Raw genomic sequence first — 19,443 nt, forward strand, 5'->3', positions numbered from 1 at the left:
TCAAAATGAAACACCTTTTTATCAATCTTGACCATCCATACAGAGTTATGGAAGCATCAAACATGCTCCATAATTATCAAAATAAAAATTAAAAAATAAATATTTTAATTATTTAATTATCATTTAGAGTTCTTGATAAAATAAAACTCCTTGTTGAATAATAACTCTTATTTTATTATTATTCATCTTTATTTAAAAAGAATTAATAATAAATAAAAAAGTAATAGTCAATCATGAAGTTTTCTTTTATCAACATGAATGTCTAGATTCATTTTGTAAGAATTCTCTTAAAATTATCTTAATTTAACCCAACTCCCAAGCAGCCTGCCTGTGCCTAGCCCAGACACTCAAGTCCGCTACTGTAGCACCTGTATTGCTTGAACAGCCCAAAATTACCCAAAATGTACAGTTTTTCCGCCAAAAGCTATCTTATCAGCTAATTTGGCTTTGAAGAGAATTTTTGGAGGGAAAACACACTATAAATACCTCTTGTAAATTTTATACAGCAGACAATTAATGAAATACACTCTATTTCACTCTCAAACTCCCTAGTTCTCTTTTCCACTCTTCTCATTTCAATCTTTTACTTGTGTATTTACTGGCCAAGGCCATTTTCTGCTTGTTTGTGTGCGCGTGCATTGTCCAGAGTGCTTGTGAGGGTGCTGTGAGCTTGCCAATCGAAAGCCTTGTGCTAGGCGTGTGTGCTGATTGTGCTGGATGAGTGTGCGAGGGTGCACTAGGGGTTGAGGCCTTGCGTGTGGGTTGGTAAGTTGCATTGCATCTTTGCATTATTGTGTGCTCTTGGTCCTAGTGGCCTTAAAAAATCAACTGCTAAGCATCCATAAACTGACTTGGATTCAAAGGTCGAGCTAAGAGTGAGCTCAAGGCCGTACGGTTGGGTAGTCTAGAGAACCCTCACGTGACAATGGGATGTTGATATTTGCTATTTGTATAGGATAGATGATAGCAATTCCGTTTGAAACGGAATTAAGACTGAATACCTTATGTAAGCCAATCAAACTCTATAAATCATTGCGCTTTACATTCATTCGGCCGTCCAAACAGAACATGAAACAGGGTGGACGGAATCACCCGCTAAGCTGAAAAGTAACATCCAAACCAAGCCCTCCAGGCTCCAGGATTGTTAAACATGCGGCAGCTTCAAGCCCGCCTTATCAAGTCACTCTCTTTTTCTCGCCTGCCACCGCCAGCACCCTCCTCCTCCACCTCTATCCTTCAGCGTGTTGCTTCTTCTCAACCCAAAGGTCGTTAGGTCACGCTTCTCAAATGGGTTTCTTCAGATACACAAGTCTGCGCATTGCTTTTCTATGCAAAGTTATATTTCAATTTTGCTGTAACCGCTTTCTCTGGAAATTTGGCTTCTTGTTTTAATTAAAGATGCAATCTTTTTTTAAATATTTCATAAGCTTTTTTAAATTTGGGAGAAAGAGAGGAGTAACGGCTGATTTCTACGTGTTCAAAACCGTATTGGGATGTTTAGATGTAATGTGGAAAATGACTTGCCTCGTTCATGCATCTTTGCTTTATTTTCTTAGAAATCCATCATATTGATTAGGGCCCATTGTGGGGAATGGCCATGGTTATCAACACGTCAGTTCCAACAAGACATTTCTTTCAACAAGATAGAATGGTCAGTGAGGATTGTTCAGTCAGTTCTGATTGCTTGTAAGTGATATTAAAAGCCAGAGAAACAGTAAAGCAGGTTATAAGCTCATCAAACATTCTTTTCTTTACCACTATTATAATGTTATCGCTTTCCTTCTTGATTCTTTCTAGGGTAAAATGGTGGTTAGATTAAATTGTGTCAATTTGTCATCAATAACATTTTCATCCTAAATCCATCATTTTAGGACGATGTAAGGAACTGGAAACCAAAATGGAGCAATTTAATGACAATGAAACATTTCAGGGCATGCCTCTCTAACCTTTCTCTCTTCACCATATGCCCTTAGAATTTACTCAAAGGAATGTGTTAGCTTATACGAATATTAGAAGATCATTTATGTAGTTTAAAGAGGTTAGAAGGGTTGTGGTTAGTCTATTTTCATTTTCTTGGTAATTGGGCTTTGTCCCTCCTTATATTTAAGCTTATGTAATATCAGAAAAGTTTCACGAAAGTGTTTCTGACATTCTTTAATGATGTCCAATCTGCATTAGATTCCTGTGTCATGTGCTGGATTGCTGTCTCATTGTTATGCTCTGCCTTACTTGAGAAAACTGACACATAAAGAACTCATGCTTAGGGTTAGTCGATTGATTTTAAATTACTTAATCTTATTGTAATTATTTTGGCTTTGATAGGGGTTGCAAAGGTTGTTCTGAAGAAGGGGAAGACACAACTGTTTAAAAATGGAAGCCCAATGGTTTACAGCAGAGCAGTTGATAGAATAATTGGTAGACCGCCACCTAAGACTGGAGATATTGTGCTGGTAGCTGATGGGACAGAAACACCTATTGGATGGGGCCTGTATAATTCAGTTTCTATGTTCTGCGTTCGGCTCATGCAGCTAGAAGAGGAAGCAACAAGGTAGTTATTCAAAGAAGGGCAGGGTCTTGCAGTTGGTTTAACTTACTCCACAAGGCAATTAACCTCCTTAAATTATGCCACACAGAGATCCTTCTTGTGCACTGGACATGGAGAAGCTGCTTGAAACTAGAATCAATGCAGCTATAGAGTTACGTCGAGGATTAGGTCTTCCTTCAGCCACTACGAATGCATACCGTCTTGTCAATAGTGAAGGAGACAGGTAACTGTAATCATGAATTATACTCGTTGATTCAAGATTTAGAAGGGAATGGCATTTGATCAAATGATGTTCATCACAAACAAACAGATATATGCACAAATAAGTTTTCTCTTAGTTGGATTTACAAGCTGGTTAGTTGGATAGATAGCATAGTGGGATTTTAGGGTGTTTAGGGTGGTTTCCTTTCTGAAAGTGTACAGGGAATTCGACAAGGAGAGAATTTTGTAATGGTATACCCCTGGTTGTTGGGGCATAACCTTGCAAAATTGTTGTAAGTGGTGAACTCAGGTTCTCCCTTTCTTCAATTCAAATGAAATTTCAAGAAAAAGATAGCATAGTGGGATTGGGAAACAGGTTATGGGGCTTATAAGTAAATCGATGTATTTTTTTAGACAGCTAGATTATTGATTTCTGTTTTATTAGAAAGCTATTAAAAGGGGAAATGAGATATCCCACTGGTATCAAAACTATGATGCTGCACCAATAAGAAACAAGAAACAAGAAACAGAAAAAAGAAAAAAGAAAGAAGAAAGAAGAAGAAAATTATAAAACGCATTAAATGGTCCACAGTTTGTTTCTCTGTATGTCTGAGGGCCAGCCACTATTTCTCATAATCCATTTCTGATTCCAACCAAACTGTTTCTGGATGCTTATTTTCTTATTTGCAAATTGGATGTTACTGCTTCACTGTAGATTGTCAGGATTAATTGTCGATGTCTTTGGAGATTTAGCAGTAGTAGCGTCATCTGCTGCTTGGGTTGAGAAGTACAAATCACAAGTAGAAGCATGCATCAGTAGCATTGATGAAATTAATCATATACACTGGAGACCCTCTATTGAAATTTTAAAAGAAGAAGGAATGGATGCATCAGATCTGAAAGAGTTGCATCCATCCACTTGTCCCCAAAGAACAAAGGTAGGAAGCCCTTGAAATATTGCACACTGAACATGTTGAAAGGGTTCTGATGCACATTCTTTATCCATATCAATTGAAATCTATAAAGTCTGAGCTTGAAGTTTGAGGATTATCCCTCCAGGATCGTATCTCATTTATTAAATGAAGAGAAATATTAGATTTCATTCTTTCCCAATTGATGAAATGCCATTTTGCTTGATAAGTGACTGTGATCACCCTTTTACTTGGGGTCTTTGAAATGCTTTTTACAGAATCTGCTTTATGTTTGTGACTTTTTTCTTTTATGCCATTGTTTAACATGCATCTTATGAGGTGTCATGCTACTTCTATATGGCAGGTTCTGGAAAATGGGATTTCTTATTCAATCTCATTGGAGGGTCAGAAGACAGGATTTTATGCTGATCAGCGTGAAAATCGTAAATTCTTATCAACAATTTCACATGGTCGGAAAGTTCTAGATATTTGCTGCTACAGTGGTGGTTTTGCTCTAAACGCAGCAAAAGGAGGTGCCATGAGTATTACTGGTATTTAACTGCTAAAATTTTTATTTATACTTTGCAAAATGCCTACTTGTATTGCTAATAATTTTGGCTAATATAGAGTTGTCATACATGCCTTGTGCAAATGCATATTTGTAATAACCCAAAAATTAAAGGGGCAATTACTGGCTTGTACATAATGAAACATGCATAGATTTTGAAATTAATTTGTCAAGGATTTTCTAGAAAACAGACTAATAATAGCCAAAGGTCACTTTATGTGAAAATTTGTAAAGCAGAACTATCAGAACCTTGTATTAGTGGATTCATTACAGGTGGGAATGTGATTTCTTATCCAAATTTGGTCATTTCCCTTACCTACTTCAAATTGTGTATTTTATGTTTCTTGTAATATCAGTATTTGATCATAGACCTAGCTTTTGCCTCTTTTCTTTGCCAAATAGCTGAATTTCTGAACATGTTAAAGAATGTGGCAATAAACTAGGAGTCGTGGAAGAAGATTCTTATAGCTGGTTGGGAATTAAAGTTTAGTTAAGTTGAATTGAGTTGCCTCATTCCTTATTGAGATCAAAATTTGTGGTTGAACTTTTTTATGAGGAAAGCTGGTAACTTCTTCAACTTTTGAAATTTCAGAATGAGCCAGCAGATCCCTCTTGACCTAAAGTTGTATTCAATATTAAGTATCTCCTCATAAAGCTCATTTAAGCAAGAAAACTTAAAATCTTTTTCTGAATGATTGTAGATATTTTCAGGGACTATTTATGTGATCCTGCCTTATATTCTATCAGGTGTTGACACATCATTGCCCGCATTAGAGATAGCCAGAGAAAATATTGCTCTTAACTATCTGGACCCTGAAAAGATTTCATTTTTGAGAGAAGATGCAAATGAATTTATGAAGGGTGCTCTTTCTAGAAATGAATCCTGGGATATAGTTATTATTGATCCTCCAAAATTAGCCCCAAGCAGAAAGGTATTAAACAATGTATTTAACATTTAGCACAATCTAAACTTCTCATGGGTAACTTTGGAAACTGACTTGTTCCAAGGTGAAGAAATTTTACGTGCTCTGCATCTGTATGCACATTCATGCAGACAGTCTAATTCATATGATTTGATATCATGTTAATTATCTCCTATATAGTTGTGCTACTTCTTGTTCTGGTATCGTGCAAAACTCCTTGAGTTTAGCAGCAGTTTAAAGCAGCTTAGGTGATTTGAAATGAATAAATCTTTTTTAGTTAATTTCAAGATAAACTTTGTTGTCTTTCCATGAATAAATCAATAATAATGTCCTATAGCTTCACTTCACATTCACACGAATGAACATGTTACACTTCTCATGCACCCAGATCCCGGCAATTCTCATGTATGAAAAGTATGCTGTGAGTTTACTAATGCCTTTGCCCTTGTTGCAACATACCCACTTTTATATTTATGTCTCTTAAAATCTAATAATACCCAGGTTCTCCAAAGTGCATCAGGCATGTACAGAAACTTAAACTCACTAGCAATGCAAATAACAAGAAGAGGTGGCCTTCTCATGACTTGTTCCTGTTCAGGAGCTATGACCCAAAGTGGGATGTTCTTGCGTACTCTTCAGGCAAGTATTTTCTGTAACTTGTACTGTCCCTACCAGTATAAACCATCCTAACAATGCCTCCAATAGATTATATAGAGAAATTGTTATTGAGAAAATTGGTTTGAGTTGTTACTAGTAGCATCGTTATCATGGTGCATATCGTTATCATTACACAAGAAAGTTGCATACAAATTAGTCCAATTAAGTGGCCAGTTCAAAGGAAAACCCATCATTCCAACCCAGCAGCTAAAGGCGTCGTCTTCTCTATCTCGCTAGGTAATTGTTACAAGAATAGTTAGTTGCTATGAAATTTAGCTAATATGAAAGGAATTAAGAGGAAGGGCATGAATCCTGTAGTTTTGTTCTATGAAGCATTTAAGCAAGAACTAGTTTTCATACACTTCCTTTTGTTTCAGTTGATCACCAACATAGAACCATGATCAATCAAAAAAAAGTGTTCAAATGTATAAGTTTGCTTTTGAAAACAGAGCTCTTAAATTCCAAGTTTTACTTGACCTATTTTTCTTTGAAATCAGGGTGCTGCATCGATGGCAGGGAGAAAAATCACAGTCCTAAGACAGAGTGGAGCAGCTTGTGATCATCCTATTGATCCATCCTACCCAGAGGGTGCATACCTTTCAAATATCCTGCTTCGCATACTGTGACATTACAATTTTCATAGAAATATAAAGCATTGGAGGAATCTGTTTTCTTAGCTGATGAAAATTCTTGTACTTGTATTGAGCTGTTGCTGAAATTATACATAGAATTTACTGATGCCAAGCTGTTTCACAATTCAAATTACATGGTACTATAATATTTGCCAATCCCAAATTATATATTAGCCATTTATAATATTAACACAAAATTACATCAACCATTCTGATGAGGTTTCCAGTCTTGCTTAGTGCCCTCCAGGATTTCTGTTCCATGACAAATAAGATGGGTCTCCAAGTCGCCTGAAATGGTAAGTGGTACAACACATCAGTTGCAACAAACCAATATAATAATTCATAAAAAGGTACAACCCTATGTCCAGTAAATTATATACATATAGAGATAAGTAGAGGTTTCTTCTGCAGATAACAATAGATCTAACCCCTTCACCCCACCCCACCCCCCACCCAACCCTCATCCAAGAAAAAAGGTAGCAGGCATACCATCTATAAAACTAGAATCATTAGATTGATGTAACCTACTTTCTGCAGTCACAAAGGCCAAGACACTGGTAACCAGACAGAAATCCAAGAAAAAACTGAACACTTGAGATATTCACCCCTTCACGCAACAAGGAGCCAAATTAGCCCATGCCTAAATGATTCACAACTAAATGTGGGTAGAAGTCATGGGGTTAAAAGGTAATTTTCCTTAACACCAGCTGATTTATCCTCATCTAACCTCTATGTGTAGTCTAAGACAGCAGAATGTGAAATTTTGATTTGCCTAATTAGATTTCCCCCATCACAAGTTGGTAAACATAACAGCAACCTTGCCATAGTATGTGAAAGCTTAGTTTAGATACCCTGTTTGAGGCTGTGTAGCATGAACACAATGAAAGTAATGAGAGTTTACCTTGGCTTGACCAGATACACAACAGTGAAAGACAAAGCCAAAAAGAAGCACAGCCCACCAACAGTGAGATAAGCAATGCCAAGAAAGTCGTTTTTTCCACCAAGCCAGCTAGTAGTCGAAAGAACAAGTTTCTTCTTGCCATTAAAACTATATGTGTTGTAATTGTTCTCCAACGTAACCTGTATGAGTTCATTCGGTTGGAGATCCCGTTCTATCTTCCCATACAACTTCCTAAAAGTTGGCAGAGCAGCAGTTCGCATCCAAACAATAAGATCTTCCTGCTCACTCAACTGTCATATAAATAATATGTTAGCCAGTAGTTTAATATTTAAAGGGAATTTCAAAGAGTAAACAAAGGCTCCTTCAATGAAAAAGTACAGGCTCCTAGAGATTTTAATGTTTGCAACAGAAGCCTTTTAAAGAGGGTTTCATTAACGAATGAATACATTTATTTTGAAACAATATTAATAATGCCAGAATTATTTGCTTTCCTAGTGCACACAAATGCCCAGGTGATGGAGATCATTGTATATATTTTTAGGAACACTTGCTTGAAACACAAATTCAGGAAAGAGTATCTTGGTTATTTGTGCATATATTGTAGGCCTTCATTTAATTTATTTTCACGGGCTTAATTTATAGTCTATGAAGCACATATAAATAGGTTTTTGACAAACTTTTGAGGTATCTTTTAATAATTGAGATATTGAGAATTGTGGCATACAAATATGAAAAACTGAGTCCCAACCACACCATGCCCCACCTGTCTGCTATGCATCCAGAATTCTTAAAACTAATTTGCCAATTTTGACGTTTCACAACCAAACTCAGAATAGGCATTTTGGGTGAAAGCATGACATGCAGAATATCAGAGGTGAGGGGAGAGAGGAAGACAACATGCCAAATAGAGGACCGTAAAGGAGAGAAAGAGATGCAGGAAGAGAAACAGAGAAGAGAAGGTTGACTGCCTGGGTCCCCAAACCCCCCACCCTTCCTTGGGCTCCAGCTTTGAAAGGGGCTAGATTTGGCTCATTGCGGGCGGGCCAAGAGAGAATAACATAAAAGAAAAAGGGAAAAAGAATGACACAAAAAAGATAAAAAAAAGAGACAGTAAACAAATGTTAAAAGGAATAAGGAAATATAAAAAGGAAAAAAGATAAAATTAAATGTTTAGTTAACATAAGGTAGTATAACAATATTATAGAATAACAAATTATAATGATCATTAATAATTAATTATATAAAGAAGATCAATGCTGAAATCAATTTGAAAATTTTGTATATGTTTTATTCTCATATCATAAATGCAATATACATATTACTAAATTATATGTTTAGTTTTTTAAGAAATATATTTTTTAAATTACTTGAATTGCTATTTTTTAATAATGTTAATATAAATTACATAAAATTTATAATAAAATATAAATTTTATGATTCACCAATAATTGTTTTTAAAATCGTGTCTTTATCGATTGATTTATTTCCATTCACAATGCCACCTCCAAGCAAAGTTATGTACATAGAGATAAATGAATATTTGAAACCCACATGAAAGACTGATTTAAAAATTAATGATAATGTTTCTTAAGGAAAAAATTTTGTACCCATAACAACATGCAAGGTTTCTTACTGGTCACTAGTGAGACTTGAGATCCGGGATTTTGACAATTGAAAGTTCATAGTATTTCCTGAGTGCTTGTTTTGAGACTAGGTTCTACATCACTAGTTGCCTGAGAAACTATATTGTGCAGGAAAAAAAAAAAAGAAAAACAGAAGGTAAAACTGAATAACAGATGAGAAGTGGTGAAAGCTTACAGGGACAGATGAATTAAGATGTTTGCCACCTATAAAACTTCCGTTCTGAAAATTCTTAGGAAACACATTTTTCCCAAACTTACTGTCCCTATCACTCTTCCATGAGATGCCCTTCTTGTTCACTGCCAATTGCTGGTTGTTGAGGGAGAAATTGAAGGTATCGTTAAATAAACTCCAAGCTATAAGACCACAGGGAACAATCGGCTTCCCATCAGCAGTATTATCTTCAGGCTTACAAGAATCAACATCATCCTGACTGTTATTATTTTTCAGCTGTGAATCACTTCGGCTCTTCACATACCTGAGATATGAAAAGCCATCACCAATCTTGATGCCACAAAAAACAAAATCATAAATATGTGCATTTCCATTCATATTGTCATTTCAACCATGAACCCTCCATCCATTGACAAAAATTAATCGAGAAGCATACAAAGGACATATATAGCTATGACTTGCTTAATCATTTTAGGAAATTGTAATACCATATTATAAAGCATCAATCTTTATGTTCCGTATATTCATCGTTAATGTTGGCAGATCTAAACTCCTTAATAGCAGGCAAAAAAGGGGACAAATATGATGACGCCAAAAGCAAAAGAAAAATGATCAAGAGTTTGCAACAGATCAATCCAAATATAATAAATACAGGGTTAAAGACTGAGGATTGTCATCAAACCAAACCAATGGAGAAGAGGAATAAAGCAAACATCTAAATTTAAAAACCTTGATTAAACAGCTTGAGAATATTTTCTAATAATGACTATTCTTGTGCTCCAAAGGCAATATCTTGAATACAATGGGATCTACCATTGCAGCATAATATTCTTAAAAGAATTGAGTCTAAACCAACAAGGTTTTCCCTACAGTAGCTCCTAGATCCCATTGTTACTTCAAGGATCTAAAAAATGTGAAAATAAAGGTTGAGAAAATCTAAAAAACGTTCATCTGTCAAAAATATTATTATACATTTCACCAGACAAACTACTGCTCCATATGAAGTCAATATATTTAACAGTGTCCACTAATGAAAAAGGATATCCTTTATATTATATAAAGATTGACTAGCCTGCAGTAGAGTATATGATTAAGGAGTGCAGAAGTTATGGTAAAGGTACACAAAATATACCTCCGATGATTCTGGTAAAAGTTGTCAAGCTGGTAGTACACATAGATAGGCTGCTTCATGAGCTTCTTAACCTTTTAACATAAACAAGAGAAAAGTTAGAAGATATATTCATTTTTCATCCAATTTCAGGAGTTAATTATGATCAGAGATCTCTTAATGTATTAGGATACTGAAGGCTGTGGTTGGAGGAATGGGCCCTACTGGGATATAATTTCTTTGATATGTGCCTGCTTGTGTAAATTATATAAGCACAGCAGTCAACTTGATCCCTAAAGCCATGGTTGGGGGACTAGGCCCTACATTCTTTAATCTGTGCTTGCTTGTCTATTGCGATGCCTGAGTGCAAGGTGCAAAAAAGTACTGGCCAGGTGAAGAAGTGCACTATTTTCTAAACATTATGCCTAAACAATATACTTAATTCTTCTCTTGTAAAAGAAACATGAATTATCCTTTCTTGTCAATTAAAGATACGATAATAAAATTTTTGAAAAAAAAAAAAGAGAAAAAGACGTTTAACTAAGGCATGCCTTTCTGCCTCTTGCATTTCAAGGCTTGTGCCTTGTTGCACAAGGTATGCCCCCCAGCTTGAGGTGCAAGATGTCAGCTAGATTGCATTGTGCCTCAGCATACAGACTACACTGCCTAAGCTTATACATAGGAGGGTTCAATATCAAATAAATGTAAATTTGGCAGAAGAAAAGAAAATAGCAATTCGAGAATTTTGGTTAAACCATAGGAAATAATCATAAATTAAAAGTTTTGACAACTGGAACTTAAATAGCAGAGAGTTCAGGTCCATGGTCAAATAATAAAGGGAAAAAACGAGAACAGTCTAGCAACCTCCTCATCTTTGGACCTCCCTAATTTTCGCCATCATTACACTAAAAACAACAACCAGAAATATGCACAAGAACTTACTCTCAATGTTCTGTTGCATATTTTGTCAACATCACTTTGTATGTATGTGACCTTATCATTTCTGAAACTTTCTGGTACACAAACATTTTCATAACGATCAATAATTTCAACGACCTGATAAAAAAGGAAAATAATGATTAGCCAATTTAGGAGGAAGACAAAATGAAAAATGCAAGATTTTTTCTTTCAGTGATGGAGGGCTTGATCATACATCTCGAGAGGCAAAGAGGGAAACCACTCCAATAGGAATGAAGACAATGCTAACAAGCATAAAGGCTGATATGACCTGCAAAACAAGAAAGACAAATATAACAAAAACAGTTTTCCTGAGATGCCAATGGAATTGCAAGAGGAGACATTGTCTATGCAATAGAAACTAGTAACTATTAAAAACCTACCCATCGTGGCGTTAGAATTGGCTTGCAAGCTGGAAGCTCCTGTTGGGTAAACTTAGAATCTGAGAAAAAAAAAAAAAAAAAGGGTTACCATTGTTGCTCCTTATTAGTACATCCAGAAGCAGTGAAAACAAAAGATTTGCACATAATTGTTCATCTCTGATAGCATAGCATTTAAAATTAGACGCAGAAAAAGTAATATTTGGGTGAGCAGCTAGTTTAGACTAATTATCCCCGTATATCCAATAAGCACTAATTGTAATCGTATAGATTAGATGCAACCTTGGTCACAAATAATAACAAAAAGTCCTCTGCATAACCCAGAAGATGAAACAAGGACAACAATCATGCAGCAAAAAAGGAGTCAAAATACAAGAATAGAACAGAACAATTAAAAAGTAGACGCCAAATCGCATAACAAGTCCAGAGAGGAGGGCAGACTGCATAGACCGTAACAAAATAGCGTGAATCGCTCTCAAAACAACAAATAAACTTGAAAAAGAAGGAGATTACACTTGGGACGCTTGGAGTTCCTTCTAGGAGCAGCAGAATCAGCAGATCCAGCACGCCCAGCGCTGGACGACGGCGTATTGGAATTCATCGGAGCAGGTACGTCTTTATCTTTTGCAGAGAAAACAAGTTAATAGTGTGAAAGAGAGGGGTGAAGAAGACTATGTAATAAAAGATGGCAGTTAAAGAAAATTCAAGTAGAAGACAAATTCAAAGGAAGAGCATATACTACTGTTTGTTTGGTATTTTGACTTTCCAACGGGAAGGGAAGGGAAGGGAAGAGAAAGGCAACCGAAGTTTCTTTTTCTCCCAACGCAAACGGGGTGGGGAGGGCGGCACCAAATTTGTGCGTGTCGTGTCTTAACTCTAGAAGAAGTAGGCCAGAAACTGATTTTCTTTTTTATTTTTTATTTTTTAAGACAGCTTAGTGGCACGATGGTCAAGGCGGCACGCGCTTATTGCAACATAGACCCGGTATTTCCAAGTTTGATGTCCGTGAACAGTACATACACATTCTACACACGCATCTACTTGTATTTTTAATATGCTTACCACTATTATTATTATTATTATTATTATTACAAAAATTTGATCTGACAAATTTTGCTAATTGCGATCCATCATTCATATAGACCATCAATGATGCGGCTTGTCAAAGGCTAAATTTCATAACAAGTCTCCCTTAATCACTCCACGTGAAAAAACTTGATCACTTCTTTTAACTTAAATTTCATTGCTGATGTGTTTATGTGACACTATCTGAGAGCCCCATCGAGACTCCCTTTTATATAAAGTTATAAATATGATTATCACTATTATTATTATTATGCATGTTACTTATAATTAATTTTTTTGTTAAAACATGATTCATAGTTTTGATGCATAAATATAAATTTTGGGTAAATGATGTTATGAAGGCTTACATCTTAACTGTACCATCTTTCCCTACATCTAAGTTGTGTTTGGTACATTATCACTGCAATATTTTTAAAAAATTGGAGTGTTGAAAAAATTATTATTGTGAAGGTAATTGCTAAAAAGATAACATTACAACAATTGATATATATATTGATCAAATTTTTAAAATGATTATATTATAATATTTGGTTTAGAAGCACTTGACTATGAATGTGGTTTAAATTTATAGAATTACCCTTGTATATGAAAATATAAACTTTAATGCACTTTCTTTTTAATGTAAATTTTTAAGTTTTAAACTTTATCCCTTAAAAATAAGAGGTTAAATTATGCAATTAGTTTTTATACTCCGTCAAAGTGGTTAATTTAGTCACTGTATAATAATTTGTAAAAATTGAGTTTTTATATTTTCTAAAATTGACAATGTCAATCCAATTGTTAACGATGTTAAAACTTTTCTATTATTTATGCGAATGTGCCATTTGACTGTACTGACGTGATATTTCTAACTGATGTGGTACTAAATCTGATGAAGTGGCAATGATGAAGCAACATTTCACAAGACATGGAGTGACCAAGTTGTTGACATGAATTTTATAAGAGCTAACATGGACTTGTCCAATGTGAGGTTACCATGTAGAATTTATTGCTGCAAATGAAAAATGAAAGGCCTGAACTACCCAAACATGCCCTAAACATAAGATTACCTAAACAATTTCCCTTTTGATGAATCATCCCTAATCACTACAATATAGTTTCCATTTTGATTTTTAATTTCCATTTTCCCTTTTGATTTTTCAATATGAATAGGGTTTAGGGTGATTTCATCGATCTATTTTCCATTTCATTAATTTGAGAGATAATTGAGAGTGAATCTAGAAAAGGGAAAGAATCGAAGAGAGAGAATCAAGAATAATCAAACAAAGAACCCAAAAGAAGTTGGATTTTTTTGTTCATCTCATCAAGATAGTCCAAAAACTTCTTTGTGTTTTTGTATTTGAGGTTTTCCTATTTGTGGTCCTATTAGGTAAAACAACTAGATCTAACTAGAATCCTACAACAAAAAGTTATCTACGTCACGATTTATTAAGTCACTCAAGGTTCTTCTGGTGTATTAAATGGCAACCTAGCTCACAAAGAAATTATGAATTTCTCATTTAATAGGAAGGGATATTAATTTGAAGAAAATAGTGGGATAAACTAACTATAAGATTTCAGACCTTATCTTAAATTGGTTTTAAATGCATAAATCACTTCCACATGTTCAATTTTTAAATTATCTAGTTGCTAAACATAATGAGTAGCAACTTATCTCTTTGTAGCATACTCGATACTACAACCTCACTGGGACAAACTTTTTTGATTGGTGTAGAAACTTGAGAATTGTTCTCAAGGTAAAAAAAATTGTATGTTTTGAACAACTTTGTGCAACCGGTTCTTGTTAAGGACTATGGTAATGAAGCATGAAAGGATTATCAAATTCATAAAATGATGATAATTAGGTCACATGCATGATGAGATTGAAGAACAACATGGAAATATGGATGCTCATAGTATGATTTGGCACCTTAAAGAATTGTTCGATAAAAAACATCATGCACAAATGAACAATGAAGTTTCCTTGACAAACTTAAGAGAAGTGAAACCTATTGAAGTTCTTACTTGAAGCATTTTGATAATTAAGCTATGTAAACACCCGTTTTGTTTGGGGTGTCTATTGGAATAAAGAAACATAAATTGAAAATTTTTTTAAAAAATAGAAGAAGCAGAAAATATGATGATGAACAAAAATCAGAAAAAAATTTAAAAAAAGTGGATGGAAAGATAGAGGATAAGGATTAGTGCAAAATTGATATTAATCCCAGTTGAAATCAAACTCTAAAAAACAAGTTTACAAAAACCCAAATTCACAAGATAAATTTTAAAATGTCAAAATACCCCATGGCTCCTTGTACTACAAGTTTTTCGATCAATTTAGTTCCTTCACTCCAAAACCGATTAATTTAATCTCTACATATGGCTTTTCCCAATAATTCTCAATGTGGACCATCTTCTATGAATTCGTTCAAATAATAAACACCTACGTATTAGTTTAAGTATTCCAATTTTTTCAATTTATGAGATCAATTGCATAATTCACAAAGTGAGGAACATAATCATATGTTAGTCTCTTAGCTTAATCAATATCCAATGTCGATAAAGCCTTGACTAGGAACAATTTTAGGAATGATATTTTGATGTAATAAAGATTTCATAATTATAACACTTTATAATTTTGTTTGAAAAGCATATCTTATTCTATAGATTTTATTTTATTAGTTAATAACAAATATAAACATAAAGATAAAGAAATGCTTTTTATTAAAATCAAATGCTTAGAGTAACACAATATATCTCTACAACCAATTGGTTTACAATTAGTTATACATTAGTCTCTGCTTTTGATTTTACCCTTCTTCTCTGTGATAAGGGCTTGATTACTTTTAGATTCCATAACCTTCTGCATTACTTTTTCATTATATATATATATATCGTCCTTTACCATCCTCAATATCAACTTGCCATTAAGAACCTAATTACTAACAATCACAACTAATATTTTATGACCATTTAGCCAAAAACTCAAAAGAAAAAAATTAATGCCTACAATTCATTATCTAGGTCAATTTACATAGTCATTAGTTGATTCACTATGTTTTAAAAGTCACTCAAGTACTCAATAACAAATTATCCCTTTTTTTTTTTTTTACTTTAAATCAATAGGGTTTTTAATAACGAAGGCTTTATTTTGGATAAGCCTTATCTCATACAAAACTGCCAGCTTTACTTAAATGCTATGGGCATTTGTCTTCTTTGCTATATGGTGAAAAAGGCTATCAACTCATTTTCTAGTGGTGCCAAGATGCCTTTCTACTTATAACATTTTTAGTCATTATTTGACATGTCCTTCAGCTTAGTAGAATCATCCAATGGAATCAAATAAATCCTTGCAGAATACATAATCTTTCATCATTAGCTTACAAATTGAATAATTTGAAATTTTTTGGTTACCAATCGAAACCGACTGAATATAATCAGTTTCAGTTATCTCGGGTTCCTACTCGAGGGTCGATCAGCTTAGGTTGCTCCCCATACGACGTCGATTAGAATGTTTTAGTTTATGGTGCCACATGACACCACTCACTTCTTAAAATGTTTTAGTTTGTATATTACTTATCTAAGGTTTAGGGTAGTTCATATACTAATGAATCCATTATTTTTTTATAACAATTTTATAAGAAGTGAGGTCAAAGATTCCAAGTAAAAATGATTTATCAAAGAGAATTTATGTATTAATATTTAAATATTACAAGGGAAGACAAAAAAAAATTTCTTCTATAATTTGACATTTTATTAAAAAAGTTAAAACCTAAACTACTCTTCTCGTCTAAAAATTCAAGTCTTACCCCTTTTCAGTCCTTTGTTTGTGTTTTTTATTCTCTCAATACAACTCATCTAGACTTTAATGGTAAGTAATTTTCAATTCAAATTAAATTTTTAAATACTTCATGTCTAAATATTTTTTGATTAATTTGATAATTTGGATTCATAATTATAATCTAGCTAATAGAAATGTCAAATAATATCTTAAAATTATGAATCTTTCTTTCTTTCTTTTATTTATTTTGTATATATATATATATTATTTGATTATTTGATTTTTGTATTTAACTTATGTGGTTTATGGATACTTATATTTAGTTTTGATCGATGAATAAAAAATTATCATATTGTTAGTTACTGAACCTAATAATATGTTATGTACGATTATATTTTATTTAATTTTAATATTTTAATTTATGCTAATGAGTAGTAATTTTTAACAAGTTTTATAATTTTAAATAAATAAACCATAAAAAAGATATTTTAAAAGAAAAGAAATTGTCTCACAAAACTCAGACTTTAGACAATAATAACAAAATTTTACTAATGATGATATTCAATAATAATTTTTTTAAAAAAATCATATTAAATTTAATTTAAATATTCTCTGAATAGATCATTGAGAAAAAAGATTCTTGAGTAACATCTAATGACATCACTCAAAAAAATTTATGGGATTATGGACAAGCCATTACTATAAACTCATGCTATGCCATCATGCCATAGCATGATGTGATCAATAAAAGGTAAGGCATTAATTTTGCCAACCAATAGTCAATCAGCTCCACCCACAAAAAGCAAAAAACTTCATTCCACCTGATCTGCCTTTGATCAAGCGGAGACGAGCAGAATTGTGAAGAAAAACCGTTTGATTGAATGGCAAAGAAAGCAGTGTTGATAGGATGCAACTATCCAGGCACCAAGGCAGAGCTGAAAGGTTGCATAAACGATGTCAGAAGAATGTACAAATGCCTGACAGAGCGCTACGGATTCTCAGAAGAAGACATAAACGTATTGATAGACACCGATGAGTCCTTCACTCAGCCAACAGGGAAAAACATCAGAAGGGCTTTGACTGATCTTGTGAGGTCGGCTGAGCCTGGGGACTTTCTCTTTGTGCACTACAGTGGGCACGGGACTAGGCTTCCTGCTGAGACTGGGGAGGATGATGACACTGGCTATGATGAATGCATTGTCCCTTGCGATATGAATCTCATCACTGGTTTTTCTTTCCCTCTGTCTCCACTTTTGTTGTTCTTGAGATCATTCTTTGGTATATATGCTGATAAATAGTACAGATAAATATGCCTAGATGATAGATCTGTGTGCCTCATCCTCAGATTTTGTTCTGTTCTAGGGTGAGAATTTCATTCCACTCCTGCTACTATACTAGGATCACTGTTCTAATTGATTGGAATGTTACAAGCTCATCTTTCCGAGCTTTATCATAACCCATCTATCAAAACAATTCTTCCACCCATTTCGCTGAATCGGTGGATACACCTCATGGTCTTGGAATCTCCGCCGCCTACTCTTCATCCATTGGATTAGTGCTTAGGGTCTAGAATTCTCTCTTCATTGACGTAATGCTTAAGCTAAAAACATTAAATTCCGACTGCCTGCCTTGTAAGTCGTTACAATTTTTCTATGGTTTCTTTATGGTAGTAGAGATCTGCTCCCTGAGAACACAAGTGTTTCTTTGCAATAAAACTGCCATATTATTCGGTCGTTGTTGAGTTGCTAAAACTCAATGGTGGTGCTTATGAACAGATGACGATTTCAGAGAGTTTGCGGATCAAGTCCCAGAAGGTTGCCGCATAACAATTGTATCCGATTCATGCCATAGTGGAGGGTTGATTGATGAGGCCAAAGAGCAAATCGGCGAAAGCACCAAGCGCCAAGAATCAAGTTCTGGTTTTGGGTTCAAGAGCTTCTTGCACCAAACCGTGCAAGATGCGTTCGAGTCTCGTGGAATTCATGTCCCTTCTGGATTGCGCCACCACTACCAGCGTAGGGATGAGGAAGAGGTTGATGACAGAGGAGTGGGAGAAGACTATGATGAGCGTGGTTATGTGAAGAGCAGATCTCTGCCTCTCTCAACCCTGATTGAAATGCTCAAGCAGAAAACTGGTAAAGATGACATTGACGTTGGGAAGCTGAGGCCAACCCTTTTCGATGTCTTTGGGGAAGATTCAAGCCCCAAAGTGAAGAAGTTCATGAAAATTATTATGAACAAGCTGCAGCAGGGTAATGGTGAAGGTGGTGGTGGGTTCTTGGGAATGGTTGGAAACCTGGCACAAGAGTTTCTTAAACAGAAGCTGGATGATGATGAAGGATATGGACAACCTGCCCTGGAGACCCAAGTGGGTAGCAAGCAAGAGGTTTATGCTGGAGCAACTAAGCGCACTCTTCCTGACAGTGGAATTCTGATCAGCGGCTGCCAGACCAACCAAACTTCTGCTGATGCCAGCCCATCAGGGAATTCCAGCGAAGCTTATGGAGCTCTTAGCAACGCCATTCAGACCATAATTGCCGAGTCAGATGGCACAGTTTCCAATCAGGAGCTTGTTCTAAAGGCTAGGGAGATGCTGAAGAGACAGGGTTTCACTCAGCGTCCCGGTCTTTATTGCAGTGATCATCATGTTGATGCTCCATTTGTTTGCTAATCTCAATAGGTTTCGTTATCTGCTACAAACCTAAATAAATCGAAGGATGCTTGGAAAGGTGTGTTTGATGAGATTGTACTGCCCTTTTTTTTGCTTTTGGGCTTTTGTGGACAATTGAGTTTTGAACAAAAATGATTTTCTATTGCAGTTACAACTTGAATGAACATTTTGTTACATGTTAGCTCAAGTTTTGCTACAATGAATACAGCCTGGGATCTATATATAGTCTGTTGCCCTCCATGAAAATGTTGATATACAAGATTATATGAGAAAAAATGGGGCTAAAGAGGAAAAAATCAATATGAATAAGGCTGCACTATCCCAAAGC

The 19,443-nt window shown here is 34.8% G+C and overlaps 3 protein-coding genes across 7 annotated transcripts; 2 read left to right on the plus strand and 1 right to left on the minus strand.

Moving 5' to 3' along the window:
* Positions 1-996: 996 nt before the first annotated feature.
* Positions 997-6,567, plus strand: LOC18594966 (S-adenosyl-L-methionine-dependent methyltransferases superfamily protein). Of its 5 annotated transcripts, none has more exons than XM_018124535.2 (8): positions 1,002-1,265; positions 2,323-2,548; positions 2,634-2,768; positions 3,462-3,684; positions 4,022-4,208; positions 4,973-5,157; positions 5,650-5,787; positions 6,303-6,567. In XM_018124535.2, exons 1-8 carry the CDS (start codon positions 1,151-1,153, stop codon positions 6,429-6,431), a joined length of 1,338 nt encoding a protein of 445 aa, XP_017980024.2. In that variant the 5' UTR covers positions 1,002-1,150; the 3' UTR covers positions 6,432-6,567. The 5 variants fall into 5 exon arrangements, with proteins under 5 accessions (XP_017980027.2, XP_017980024.2, XP_017980025.2 ...); XM_018124536.2 differs by having other exon boundaries at positions 1,010-1,309; XM_088808303.1 differs by having other exon boundaries at positions 1,012-1,686.
* LOC18594967 (ALA-interacting subunit 3-like) lies at positions 6,474-12,481 on the minus strand. The gene is made up of 9 exons (XM_007022682.3): positions 12,338-12,481; positions 12,112-12,219; positions 11,602-11,660; positions 11,415-11,489; positions 11,204-11,317; positions 10,286-10,356; positions 9,157-9,457; positions 7,339-7,628; positions 6,474-6,725 (listed from the first exon to the last, which is right to left on the minus strand). The coding sequence occupies exons 2-9, from the start codon at positions 12,197-12,199 to the stop codon at positions 6,671-6,673; spliced, it is 1,053 nt and encodes a 350-aa protein (XP_007022744.2). The 5' UTR covers positions 12,200-12,219; positions 12,338-12,481; the 3' UTR covers positions 6,474-6,670.
* A 4,714-nt stretch (positions 12,482-17,195) lies between these two features.
* Positions 17,196-19,296, plus strand: MC4 (metacaspase 4). Its single transcript, XM_007022689.3, has 2 exons — positions 17,196-17,671; positions 18,220-19,296. Exons 1-2 carry the CDS (start codon positions 17,326-17,328, stop codon positions 19,113-19,115), a joined length of 1,242 nt encoding a protein of 413 aa, XP_007022751.2. The 5' UTR covers positions 17,196-17,325; the 3' UTR covers positions 19,116-19,296.
* Positions 19,297-19,443: the final 147 nt, after the last annotated feature.

This window comes from Theobroma cacao, chromosome 7, assembly GCF_053813885.1.
Source record: "Theobroma cacao isolate CCN51 chromosome 7, ASM5381388v1, whole genome shotgun sequence".
NCBI lineage: Eukaryota > Viridiplantae > Streptophyta > Magnoliopsida > Malvales > Malvaceae > Theobroma > Theobroma cacao.

Coding starts and splice junctions, on each gene's coding strand:
- MC4 (XM_007022689.3), top strand. CDS start 17,326: ATGGCAAAGAAAGCAGTGTTGATAGGATGCAACTATCCAGGCACCAAG. Junction 17,672..18,219: donor CGATATGAATCTCATCACTG/GTTTTTCTTTCC, acceptor GCTTATGAACAG/ATGACGATTTCAGAGAGTTT.
- LOC18594967 (XM_007022682.3), bottom strand. CDS start 12,199: ATGAATTCCAATACGCCGTCGTCCAGCGCTGGGCGTGCTGGATCTGCT. Junction 9,458..10,285: donor TTTTACCAGAATCATCGGAG/GTATATTTTGTG, acceptor TTCATATCTCAG/GTATGTGAAGAGCCGAAGTG. Junction 7,629..9,156: donor ATCTTAATTCATCTGTCCCT/GTAAGCTTTCAC, acceptor TTTATATGACAG/TTGAGTGAGCAGGAAGATCT.
- LOC18594966 (XM_018124535.2), top strand. CDS start 1,151: ATGCGGCAGCTTCAAGCCCGCCTTATCAAGTCACTCTCTTTTTCTCGC. Junction 2,549..2,633: donor CTAGAAGAGGAAGCAACAAG/GTAGTTATTCAA, acceptor TATGCCACACAG/AGATCCTTCTTGTGCACTGG. Junction 5,158..5,649: donor AATTAGCCCCAAGCAGAAAG/GTATTAAACAAT, acceptor AATAATACCCAG/GTTCTCCAAAGTGCATCAGG.